Here is a 13,110-nt window from a genome sequence, read left to right on the forward strand (position 1 = left end):
GGCGCAGGCGTATTGTAAGTGGAATTGGCTCGTGATTTTTCTATGCCAAGTGTGGGTAAGGGTTCTCCTGGTTAACTGTGCAATTATGTACATAAATTTGATAAATACATACATATATGTAGGAGAGTAGGCATAGAGGAGTTCGCCTTAAGTTGTGGTTGCCCAAACAGACGTGCCGTACTAAACTTCATCTTTTTAATCACCATCTTTTTAATTATATTTCAACTACTGTATAAAGAACTAAATATATATCTTACATTTGGGGGCTCAACCGTCGCGAATAAAAGTTGATAAAAACTTGGTTAATAAGTTGAAAAAACCAATTCGGAAAATTTAATACCGTGTCGTTTTAATTTTTATTAAAGTCGACCTAATTGTGTTTTAAAGTCGAACAAACACTTTAAGAGAAGGTTAAGTTGAAGTTGCTTAAAATCATAAAAGTTGCTAAAAGTAGAATATATATTTTGATATAAAATATAAACGGTAAAATTTATGTCTATGCAAAAAGGCGAATCCAATTTGCAAGTGACAAAACCAACAAGCCGAGAGCAGCGCGCAATAGCAAGGGCAAAAAGGTCAGCAACAGAAGAGATCGATTTACTCGAAGAAAATATAAAAGAGAAGTTTGAAGTCGACGACGAAGTCTTTCTCGACGCTACCAACGACGAAACATCAGAAAATAAAATAAAAGCAGAAATGACTGAAATTGGCGACCTAATAAAACTTCTAACGTTGAAGTTTCAGAAGGAAGAAGAGCAGCAAAAAGCAAAGCAAGCAGCAATTTCAACAGAAAACATTGATAGTGTAATCGGAGATTTCGATGGTCAATCACCGGTGCGTGTGGAGAGCTGGTTCGAGAATTTTGAGAAATGTGCAGCAGCTCTGAAATGGAGCGATAATCAAAAATATGTTTTCGCTCGCAAAAAGATGACAAAGACGGCTAAACTGTTCGTGGATTCAATTTGTGTTTTTGATTATGATACTCTTAGAAAAGAAGTTGAACGAGAATTTCGCCGTGACTTTGTAAGTGCCGACATACACAAACAATTGCAGGAGAGACGCAAAAAGAGTACAGAAAGTATGCATGAGTATATGTTACACATGCGACGGTTAGGAACGTTCGGCAAAGTAGATGGCCCTTCGATCATTAGGTACATTATTGATGGAATAAATGAAAAAGCAGAGAACAAAACTTTTTTACATGCTGCCAAGAACTTTGACGACTTGAAAGCAATGCTTGAAGCTTATGAAAAACAAATAGGAACGAAAAGAGAAGCAAAAGCAAATAATGGTAGAAATTCTAGTGCAACGGAAAGTAATAAAAACAAAAAGAGCAAACGAGAACATTGTTATAATTGCGGGTCTACTGACCATAAAAGAAGCGAATGCAAAGAGCAAACTAAATGTTTTGGGTGCAATAAAACGGGACACATATCCAAAAATTGCCCATCAAGTACGCAAAAAAATAATGACGTAAACTTGGTCCATACAGTTGAGCAGCAGCAAAACATGCAAAAGACTGTACAGATTAACAACATAAAAGTTCGTTGCCTAATCGACAGCGGTGCAGAAATTTCTATAATTGAGCAAACGGTTGCAAAAAAATTAAATTGTTCTCTAAAGAAATGTAGTGACAGTCTTTCGGGTTATGGCAATAAAAAGGTGATTGCTATCGGCAGGTGTGAAGCGAATATTACTGTTGATAATCTTGTTTGTGCGCATAGCTTCTTGGTCGTACCAGACAATTTGTCTAAGTATGAGGTCATCTTAGGTTTTGATTTTATCGGAAAATGCGAATACATTTATGATAGAAGTGGTTATAGATTTACAAAATTTCTTTCGGAAAATGAAAATTGGATTCACAATATTTCGATTGAAAATAAAGAGTTAGAAGTGCCAAAAATATACAAAAATCAAATGGAAAATATTGTTAAAGAGTATTCACCTAAAACCGAAGTGACAAGCCCAATGAGTATGAAAATTGTGTTGTCAGAAGATAAAGTTATTCGACATTTACCGAAGAGACTACCATTGCCAGAACAGAAAGTTGTAAGCGAGCAAGTTGAAGACTGGCTGCAAAAGAAAATAATACGTCCGTCGAGTTCCGAATATTGTAGTCGAGTTGTGATAGTCGATAAAACAGATGGTAAAAAACGTTTGTGTGTAGACTTCCGAGACTTAAATAAAATAGTGCAAAAAGATCGTTTCCCAGTTCCACTCATGGAAGAGGTCATTGAAGCGTTAGAAGGCGCAAGCATATTTACAACTTTGGACCTTGAAAATGCATTTTTTCATGTACCAATAGAAGAGAGTTCGAAGAAGTACACCGCTTTTGTTACCCGCGATGGTATTTATGAATTCAACAGAGAACCGTTTGGGTTCTGTAATTCACCGGCTATGTTTTTACGTTTCGTCAACCACATCTTTCGTAATTTGATTAGAGAAAATGTTATGCAGATGTACATGGATGACGTTATAGTGCCCTCGAAGAATGAAGAAGAAGGTATAGAGAAGTTGAAGAAAGTATTAAGTTTGGCTGAACAGTATGGTCTCCATATTAAATGGCAAAAATGCAAGTTTTTAAAGCACGATGTAGTTTATTTGGGATTATTAATAAAAAACGGATGTGTTTCACCTGATGCAGAGAAATGTCTTGCCATACGAAAGTTCCCAGTGCCTAAAAACGTGAAACAGCTGCAACAAATGTTAGGACTGTTTGGATACTTTAGGAAATTCGTTTAAAATTATGCTGTAATCAAAACCACTCACAGACCTATTGAAGAAGGAGGCCAAATTCGTAGCGGGCACCGCAGAAATGACAGCCATTGAAAAAGTAAAAGACATACTAACTAGTCAACCAGTTTTGCGTATATTTTGCCCGTCAGCACCAACGGAGCTTCATACCGATGCGTCGAAGGATGGTCTTGGAGGAATTCTTTTGCAATTATTCGATGGAAAGCTGCATCCTATATACTATTGGAGTAGAAAAAATACTGCTGAAGAAAGTAAGTTACATAGCTTCTACCTTGAAATAAAAGCTGCATATTATGCTGTACAGAATTCCGTCACTATCTTCTGGGACGAGAGTTTAAATTAGTCACAGATTGCCAAGCGTTTAAGAGCACTACTACTAAAAAAGAGTTACCACCCGTCGTAACACGTTGGATACTATATCTTGAAGATTATAAATATGTTATAGAGCACCGTAAAGGAACTTCGATGAAGCACGTGGATGCTTTGAGTAGAGCACCAGCGAGTGTTTTAATGATTGACGAAATAAGTGCTAGACTACGCCTAGCCCAAACAAGCGATGAACATTTTAAAGCCGTGAAGCAAATTTTACAAACGCAAGATTATGAAGATTACGTTGTTAATAATGGTATTTTGTTCAAAAGTCAAAATGGTTTACTACTGCTTGCTGTACCACGTTTAATGGAGCAACAAATTATTAGAGAATAGCACGAAAAAGGGCACTTTGCGGTTGATAAAACAGTTAATGCGGTTCAACAAAGGTATTTTATACCACATTTACGCCAAAAAGTTGAAAAATATATCAAAAATTGTATCAAATGCATTTTATTCAACAAGCATTATCAGTGATAAGGAGTCAGCATTTACATCGACGGCGTTTAAGGACTGGTGTCAGACAGAAAAAGTAGAACACGTCCTGACAACAACGGGTGTGCCGAGAGGCAATGGCCAAGTCGAACGATTGAACCGAGTTGTTATAAATGTTATTTCGAAGTTGTCAGCAGATCGTACAGAAGCCTGGTATAAATACGTTGGCAAAGTGCAAAGAGTCATCAATAGTACCATCAATAAATCAACGAAATACACACCATTTGAAATAATGTTTGGTGTGAAAATGAAAACGCCAATGGATGTCAACATAAATAATATGGTGGAAAGTGAAACAGCCGATATTTTAATATCTAATCGTGACAGTATGAGAGAAAATGTAAGAAGACAAATCGTATACGCTCAGAAAGAATACAAAGAAAACTTTGACAGACGTCGTAAATGCAAAAAAATTTACAAATTGGGAGATTTAGTGGCTATCAAACGGTCACAATTTGTCGCAGGGAAAAAGTTGGCCAACGAGTACTTGGGCCCTTATGAGGTGATCAGGGTCAAACGAAACGATAGGTACGATGTAAAGAAGGCAGCAGACTTTGAAGGCCCCAATGCAACATCAACGAGTTGTGACTATATGAAGCCGTGGAAACGGGATGGATCTGATCTATCCGAGACGGATGATATTGTCGAATAGCCGAATGTAGGAGAGTAGGCATAGAGGAGTTCGCCTTAAGTTGTCGTTCCCAAACAGGCTTGCCGTACTAAACTTCATCTTTTTAATCACCATCTTTTTAATTATATTTCAAGTACTGTATAAAGAACTAAATATATATCTTACATATATGATCAGTTATTCGAACGTTATGACAATGAGAAATTGCAGATATTCCTCAGCTGCCCTATTTACACGGTGTTGACATTCATACGTTTGCCACAAACTCCATTAATAAGCCTGAGGTGCTATCAGTCACGAGTATTAGCTATCGGCCGACGAGTACTAGCTTTCTATTGACACTCTGCGCTTTTACATGTGTGGCTCCTCTACTCCACCGTTAAAGCATCTTTTTGATCATAAAATTTGTCAACTCTTCTAAGAAGAAATTAATGTTATGACTAATTTTTAATGTTCTAAGTAGGTATCAAATTTCTAGTTTTCGATCATTGGCTTATGTTCTGAGGTGACTGCCTAGCTAACTGCTAACTGTTTTTATAACGGCAAATTGGGCATTTCACTGTAAGTTACATCACTTCATGCAAAGTATTTTATAGCCCAGAAAAGTGGATACTAATTTTTTTGCTATTTTGAGTTGTGACTTTTTTTACAGCCATCATGCAATAAGTGCCTGCCAAGCTCACTCCAACTCATTTATGCATATTTATGGCCACTTTTTCTTATTTATATTTATGTACATATGTATTTATATAATTTGCTTTGCAGTTTTCTTCCAGTGGCTGTATATTTGAATTTTAATTAGCGCTGATGAGATATTCGTTTATCAATGGTACGTATTTTTTGTAAAAAACGAATATGCAACACAATGTGAGTATTCAATTCCATATAAAAGCACATTTGAGTGTAAATATATTTATATGTATTATTATATATATTATTGGTTTGCCCGTTAGGTAATTACAAAATTCCGCGAAAATTTAAGTCGAATGATTAACGTGTGGGGCGTCCGAAATTCTAGCAAAATAAAATGTATTCAAAAAAGTGGGAGAAGTGTTGATACAAAAGGTGGCGTAGAAAAGAGAAATCAATTATTTTTCCAACCAATGACTTTAGTAATCTATAAGTCGCGTTGTATAAATGCAATCGAGTTACACTAGAAAGCACTAAAATTATTAGATTTCGTACTAAAACTACTTCTGAAACAGTTTTGTGATTGTTTGACTCAGTACTAATTGGCACAGATGGACACCAGCAAAGAGAAAATAGAATCAGCCATAAATTATAGTTTTCCTCGTAAAGCCGATAACGTAAGCCAGGCGATTAAAAGTATGAATAGTGTTGAGCCAGCATCAAATCGGCTCTCAGCGAATTTGAAGGAATCAGCTGGTTTACTAACGCAATAAACGATATGACAGGGGTTCGTGAACCATAGGGGTCACCAACAACTAGGGTTGTGTTGGTCGTGTATGTGAAATAAGCGAATTCAATTGTGTTGTTAAGGCCCCTATGACGTAGCAGCCAAAATTACTCTCACAATTTTGCATCGAATAGCCAAACCTTGTAATCTATCATTCTAGGGAATAGCCAATCATGTGCAATTTCGTGTTGTCGATATCGTTCCCGTAGTTTTGATGTTAAAGATGCACCAAGCACTGGAAGGCCAATGTCAAAAATGACAACTGACAGACTGTCACTTCAGCAGCATTCCTTATAAATGTATGGAGAATATTTTATGCTATTACAAGAACAATATCAACATCGAAGTAACAGAAATCGCACCATTTTTTCTAACTTTATGAATGAAGTGCTTGGACAAATCCTGCTCCAATGCTTCCAAAGTAATCTCTCGCTTTTCCAATGAAGCTGATTATCATACAGAAGGTACTGAGCTGTGACAAATTTAATATCAGACCAAAGCAATATCTTGCCAACAAGTGCTACTGTGGACTAAGTGTCTTCTCTCGACAAACAAAACTAACACTCTACAACGCTCTCATTATGGCGCAGAAGCTTGGACGATGACAACATCCGATTAGGCGTCCACTTGGAGTGTTCATGAGAAATATTCTGCGGAAGATTTTTGCACACCCTTGCACATTCTCAACGACGAATATCGCAGGTGACTGGATGCGGTACCAGCTGGTGGTAGCAGAGGAAGAGGAAGGCCTCCTCTGCTTTGGAAAGATCAGGTGGAGAAGGACTTGGCTTCACTTGGTCTGTCCAACTGGCTTCGGTTAGCACGAGAAAGAAACGTCGGGTGCGATTTGTTAAACTCGCCCAAAATCGCGTAAGCGGTTATCGCGTCAATCAAGAAGAAGAAGAATCTCCCTTACTTAAAAATTTCTCTGTCCCGGGAAAGACGGAGCTAAATGCTTTTTCTTATCATACAGGGCGTATTTTGCTTTTAGTAATGTAGTGATGGAATTAAGAACGACTGAAAGTATGTGGTTATTACATGGGGTTCACTCGTGCCATCTTTCAAAACGACCAAGCCCCATGTTAATATTCCTAAATTTATGGTTAAAATTGATAAGATACAATAAGTATCTACTACTCTATTCTATTCTACTTTACTTACAGCTGCAATAAATGTTTGTATAACTTTCGAATAAAACGACTGTATAGGCCAGTGAACTCACGGAATTCAAATCCAATTGACAATTTTTGGCACGAAAGCAACAAAAAGTACTCAACATAAATCTTGAGCTGAAAAGGAAGGTTGAGCTAAAAATTAAGGAAAGGAACAAGGGAAAATATAAGAGAAGGAAACTCCCGACGATGTTTTGCAAAGTCTTGTTTTCTTCGCCTCTTATTATCTCAAGTATTTATTTAACTATAAGCCCAGTCGACTTTATTAAGCAAAATACTTGGTTTTATACAATTAAATTTCACTATATAATGCCTTGCTGTCTACGAAATGAATCTTTGCAATTTCTAGGAGCTGCGATAACTTGAAATTTGGATTTTTCGAAGCACATCCAAAAGCTTAAAATATATCAGAGCTCGTAATTCAATTCTTTTTCTAGCATTTTAAAGTTAATAGCAGAGTTCCGCTGATAAATGATCGTGGGGCCGGACACAAATTTTGCACTCAAAGCAACATCTACACATTGAATCACAGAAGTGAGTTGAGTTTAGAAACAAAAAAAACCTTTTCTAGAAATTTAAAAAAATCGGTTTTTTGTTTTTTCGATATTTCGAAAGTAGATTATTTTAGAAGTGTACTGTGAAATTTTCATACGGAAATCTATACTATAAAGGTGAATGTCTGTACGTGGTCCGCGCATCACTACGAAACAACAACACCAAATGACGTACAAATTTTTATGCATTCATATTTTCACCCAATGCAGGTTATAGGCATGTTTTTATGATGGAACTCCCTTCCCACTGCCCCTAGGCCGCGCCACCACTCTCATTCGTCACTAATAATCGAATATTTGCTAAAATTTAATCTAAAAAATATTAGTTTTTCCTATTTCCCACTATTTATAGCACTGACTAGACTTCAGAATCCGCATAAGCTGCTCAACTATGACCCAAATGCAAAGTTCAAAAACGGTTTGAGATAGAAAATTAATAAAAATAATTTTGCTTGATATTTTTCAGATTGGTTGCTTTGATTTTATTCAACGAGGCATAGCAACGGATGCCGGGTATTATAATATTATAGTTATTAATAAAAAAATATTTTGTATGAAATTATTGTTTGTAATTCTTTTATATACATATCTTAAATCCGTCAAAACTACTCCTACGCGATCGGGGCCGCGGGCTAAAGTTAGTTCCCAATATTATAGCTTCTACAGCCCATTAACTAGGTAGAGAGCGGCCCGCGCGCTCTTGTACCTCAAACCTAAACTCATTTTGTTCAAAACGACATTTTTGGGCCTGGTGTTGTCAAAAAAAAAAATATATGTTGTGCACACCATCAATGGCTATCGTCCGTACCAGAATCATATTATTATTTCAATTATTTCGTATTTTTGATTAAAAAACTGAATCAAAAACTGATTTTTAGAGTGTCAAAATCAAAAACGCGCCATTTTGTCAAATTTTTATTTTTAATTTTTTTTTAATTTTTTCGGTTTTTGTGATTCAGATAAAGAAAAACCAAAATGGACAATAACGTCAGGGTCCAATTTTGCGGGAGGGTCAACTTCAGCGCCATTTTTAAAATTATTACAATTGTAAAAGAAGTTAAATAAAAAGTCTAGAAGTTTAAATATCGTTTTTGATTTTTTATTGTAAAAAAAATTCCTGAAGTAGCCTTCATTTTCGACATCTAGACCATCGGAACCCCTTAAACATTTTTGCAACAATCCGGTTTTTAATTTTTTAAAGATTTCGGACTTCAAAGCAGGAATTATTTTTTTACATAAGGCGCAATGTCTTGAAAAGAGTTAGCTCTGCTCAATACCAACCAATCTCTATAATTTGTCGGTTTATTTAGATTACTTTTTCTATATTTCTGAGGAGTGCTGCCAAATCACAAAATAATAATTCAGTATTTGATCTGGGTACAGAGCTTAATGTGTACCACAGAAATAAAGCTAATAAATAGGCATCCGTTTAAAAACATACATACATATTCAAGGTAATAAATAGTACTCACCCAGCTGCATGCACCAAAGCCACGATTTGTATAAGTACAAGCGCGGCTGTACATAACCGTCGCGACATCTTGTTATCTTTCGATTTTTACTTTCCTTTTATGTTTATTACTTATGCACTTTTTCTGTTTATTTTTAATTTTTTAATCCGGACTGTCCATATACGAGTACGCAACTATAAGTAGTGACCGGAATATACAACTTATGCACATACACAGTTACATATTCCCATATATACATACATATGTACTACATAAAGGGTGACCTTATTTGCACGAGATTTTTATTTTAAGATTTTTAAAAACGAAGTTTTAATGTATGAATTTTTGCTTGGAAATGATTTAGTCGAGTGATTGTATTAGCTAACGGAAAGTTTGAATTTTAAATTAAATTTGATTTAAAAAATTTGAGCTTTTAACTGCAAATTGTTTGAAGAAAAACAGGTGCAAACCTATAACAAAAGATTTAGAAGAAGAAGAAGAGTACATATGCGCACAAACAATTTAATTGTGTTTGAAGCAGTGGTTTTGAGAAACATACATATTTACATATAAAAATGTTTGAAGTTAAAAAAAAAGAGTTCAAAATTTTCAAATGATCTAACTTTTAAGTGATCGTATCTTATTTGAACAAATTTGGTTCCATTACTGTAAGTATTATATAATCCTGGCTATTAGCCTATTTCTTTCATTTTAAAGAGCAACATGCGTCAAGGTAAATATGTATACACTTGTGCTCAAAATAATAGGAGCAAGACGAATTACCAAGTTTAAACATTTTTTAATTACTTGTTTTTTAAGTTTTATAAAAGTATAGCGCATTCTACAGCAAACATAATTCAACCCAAATTACCAACTTTGTACAAATTTCACACAAGTTTAACAAACTTAAAAAAATATATACTTTTTAATTTTATTAAATATTTATTTTAGTGTACAATATTTAAAATCTTTATTTTTATTTATACTTTTTATTCACAATATTTAGAAAAATACTGGGTGCGCAGTTTTTTTAGCCCATTTACTGTTAGTAAAAGTCGGTGCAAAATTAATCATCCAATTTTTTTTTTTGTTTCTCTATTTGACTAACTTTTTTAATAAATAAAGAAAAAATGATTTTGAGCGAAGGGCATCTTTATGTGCTCCCTTGCTTATCTGTTTGTATACTGCAGCTGTCTAGTTCACAAGTGTCAAATATGATTGTATCGGGTGTTTTTTAAGAGCTTGATAATACAAAACAGAAATATTGTTGATAGGAATTTGTCAAAAATTCAGCCAGCATAGATCGATAGCGCTCACCATTATCGCCAGTTAAGACCGATGATGTCGCCAGTGCTTTATGAACTTCCCGCACAGATTTATTTCTGTTTTTTTTTTAAGTAAATATCTACAATTTGGGTTCGTAGTTGAGCCGTTAAAAGATTCGAAATGACTTGCCTAACCTTACTGAAGAGAAATGTCGACACAGTTTGCCGTTCACAGCTGTTAAACCATAGTTATTGATATCGATAGTTCGCATGCAGCTAAAAGAAGCACAAAGTGTAAAACAAAGTGCAAGTTTCAGATGGCTTAAAATTCTCGTTGGTTTTTGATAATTTTTTCTTATTGAGATGTTGGGCATTTACTTCCGAAGATGTGCTTTATGGAAGAAAAATATTTTTTTTTAAATTCAGCGTGATTTTGGAACGACTTATACTTATACTTCATTTTACTATAATTAAATGAGATATACAATTGCACGCTATGAAGTTTTCTAAATATCATATTTAGTTTTTTTTTACTTTAAAATTTAAATTTTTTATCACATTTTTTTTTAATTTGTAAATTTTTTGTTAATTTTGCATAAATTTGGAGCCTTGAGTTGAATGGTTTTTGCTGTAGAATACACTTTTATAAAAATTAAAAAAAAAAAATAAATAAATAAAAATTATTTTCAGCATAAGTGTACATACATACAAAAATTGCAGCTTTTACTTGAGTTGTACTCTTATAAAAAATTAAATAAAAAAAATATTTAAAACTTGGTGATATTATTTTGAGCACAAGTGTACATGCATGCATTGATATATCTTAGCTTTTACTTGATTTATGACCCGAGCGGACGAACGAATAGATGGAAAGGCACGACCAAATTGATTCCACTCATCGATTTGAATCTTTTTGCATGCCTAATTATTGGCACTTCTATTTCGCTTTTATTGCACTGTTATAAACTACCGTTATGTTACAAAATAAAAAAAAATTATAAAAATACAAAAATATTTAGTTATTAAATATAAAGGATAGACAGCCCCAATAAAGATAAATAGGCTTTTTCACTATAAAATCTACCAAAGCTCAAAATTATTATATATTTTGCTTGCTGTGCGAATTAGATATAAATTTTTAATCTTGTACCCACAAAAAAACTAAATAAATAAATAAGAAATAAAACATAAAGTAATTTTTCGCAATTCAAAATTTTTTCAACAGCCTGGCTATTGTGCCTATTTTTAAAATTAATCCCTACATTTGCAAAATTCATTTAATAAATTGGATCGCATACTGCCAGCTTGCCGGTAATACATATACCATATACATATGTAGGTATGTACATATGTATGTGTGTTGTATGTATGCGAATATCCGCTTGCAGCGATAGACGCTTCAAGTTTCTAATCACTTGAACAATAGCAAATGTCACTTTAAAATAAATATTTCTGTAAACTCATGTGCACGTCGATTTTATATTCGAATTAAATTAATTATGCGCGCCTGCAAGCATCCAAGTGCGGCTATTATGTACATATGTATGTATGTAGGTCCATCGCTATCACTCTCCGGTTTCCTGCACAAATATCAACAGGTCTAAAAATTGCATATACATCTGTATGCCTATGCAGTGATACTAATCAACTAAGTAAAAAAATATTTCACTATGTGTATATGTATATATATATATATTGTACATGGATGCACTTTATAATTCTCGCTGCACTTTAAAACACTCGAATTAATTGTAAAATCCCAACTCACTTTAAATTCAAGATCGAATGTTCAAAAAAACCCAACCGCTCACGGCAACCGTTCGATTGCGAATGGTTAGCGGTTAGCACAAAATCACAGATATGTATGGCATGTGAAGCACTGTGTTTTGTTGATTTTTTTGTTGTTTTGTTTTTGATTTTTTTATTATTATTGTTTTTTGTTTGTTTTTTGAGTTTGTGTTCAAACCTTGTTTAAGCACTTCTTCGTACTGTGTTGTATTTTCCTTATATTTTGACTTGTTTTTAGTAAGTTGATATTACTTTTGCTGTTGTTGTTTTGTGTTGTTGTTGAGATTTGTATGCGTTTTGGATTTTTGCCTTTTTGTTGTTTTGATTTTGATGCGTACATGATTGTTGCTGTAAATTATTGTATTGAGAATGTATTTGTAATATTTGTGCTCAGTGGCTGATACAGAAAATGGCTAAGGGGGGCGGGCGGCGGAATCTTGTTTAAATTTTTTTTTGGTTAGCACGTTTTTGAAAATATTTGGTTTTAGGACACTAAAAAATAAAATAAATCAATTCTCGCTTGACAGTTTTTGTTGGCATACGCGATACACTCGCAAACACAAGAATAGTACAAACATCCATATGAACATACATAAATAAATATATACGAGGGTAACCTTCGCCTTGGCTCCAACTTTAACTATATGAGCTGGCACTGTTTACATATGTAAATACACTGCATTTTCGCAACTTACATACATACATAAATACGTTAAATCTTGAGTGCTGCTCAAATTTAGTACAAATATTATTCTAACTGTTACTAAATTACAGGTTTTTTCCTAGATGTCGCGTAGTTTTACATGAGTTATGTGAAATTGTTACGAGGATCGTTTGAAAAGTCCGTGCAAAGTCAAAGAGATGGCGCATATCGAAGTAGCATCTCTTGGAAGAAAAAACACAAAATTTCAGCCAGATCAATCCATTTCTTTGCATTTGGCATTCGTTTGAATAAAAGAAGTCGAGCGGTTTTCCTCTTCCACAACGACAACGCATCAGCTTACGCCTCAGCAGTTTTGGAATCAAGGGAAATAGAGTTCCAAATAATTTCACATCCCTCCGCTATTCTCCAGACATAGCTCGTTCTGATCTCTCGGACTACTATTTGTCCCCCAATTCGAAGAAATAACTGGCGGGGAAAAGGCTTCCTTCAAATGAGGATGTGATGGCCGAAATGAATGGCTATTTTGCAGACTTGGACAAATCCTATTATT

At 34.4% G+C, this 13,110-nt stretch overlaps 1 protein-coding gene across 13 annotated transcripts in view; it reads right to left on the minus strand.

Annotated features, from left to right (window-relative positions):
• Positions 1-11,978, minus strand: part of LOC128864413 (thioester-containing protein 1 allele R1) — a 63,016-nt gene extending 51,038 nt beyond the window's left edge. For 11 of the 13 annotated variants that reach the window (XM_054104059.1, XM_054104057.1, XM_054104049.1 and 8 more), the window contains exons 1-2: positions 11,877-11,978; positions 8,865-9,037 (exon numbers count right to left, since the gene is read on the minus strand). In XM_054104059.1, the coding sequence (XP_053960034.1) occupies positions 8,865-8,932 (68 nt within the window). In that variant the 5' untranslated portion in view covers positions 8,933-9,037; positions 11,877-11,978. Of the gene's footprint in view, positions 1-8,864; positions 9,128-11,809; positions 11,829-11,876 lie in introns of those variants that run through there. The other 2 variants (XM_054104050.1, XM_054104052.1) reach the window with 2 other exon arrangements.
• Positions 11,979-13,110: the final 1,132 nt, after the last annotated feature.

This window comes from Anastrepha ludens, chromosome 5, assembly GCF_028408465.1.
Source record: "Anastrepha ludens isolate Willacy chromosome 5, idAnaLude1.1, whole genome shotgun sequence".
NCBI lineage: Eukaryota > Metazoa > Arthropoda > Insecta > Diptera > Tephritidae > Anastrepha > Anastrepha ludens.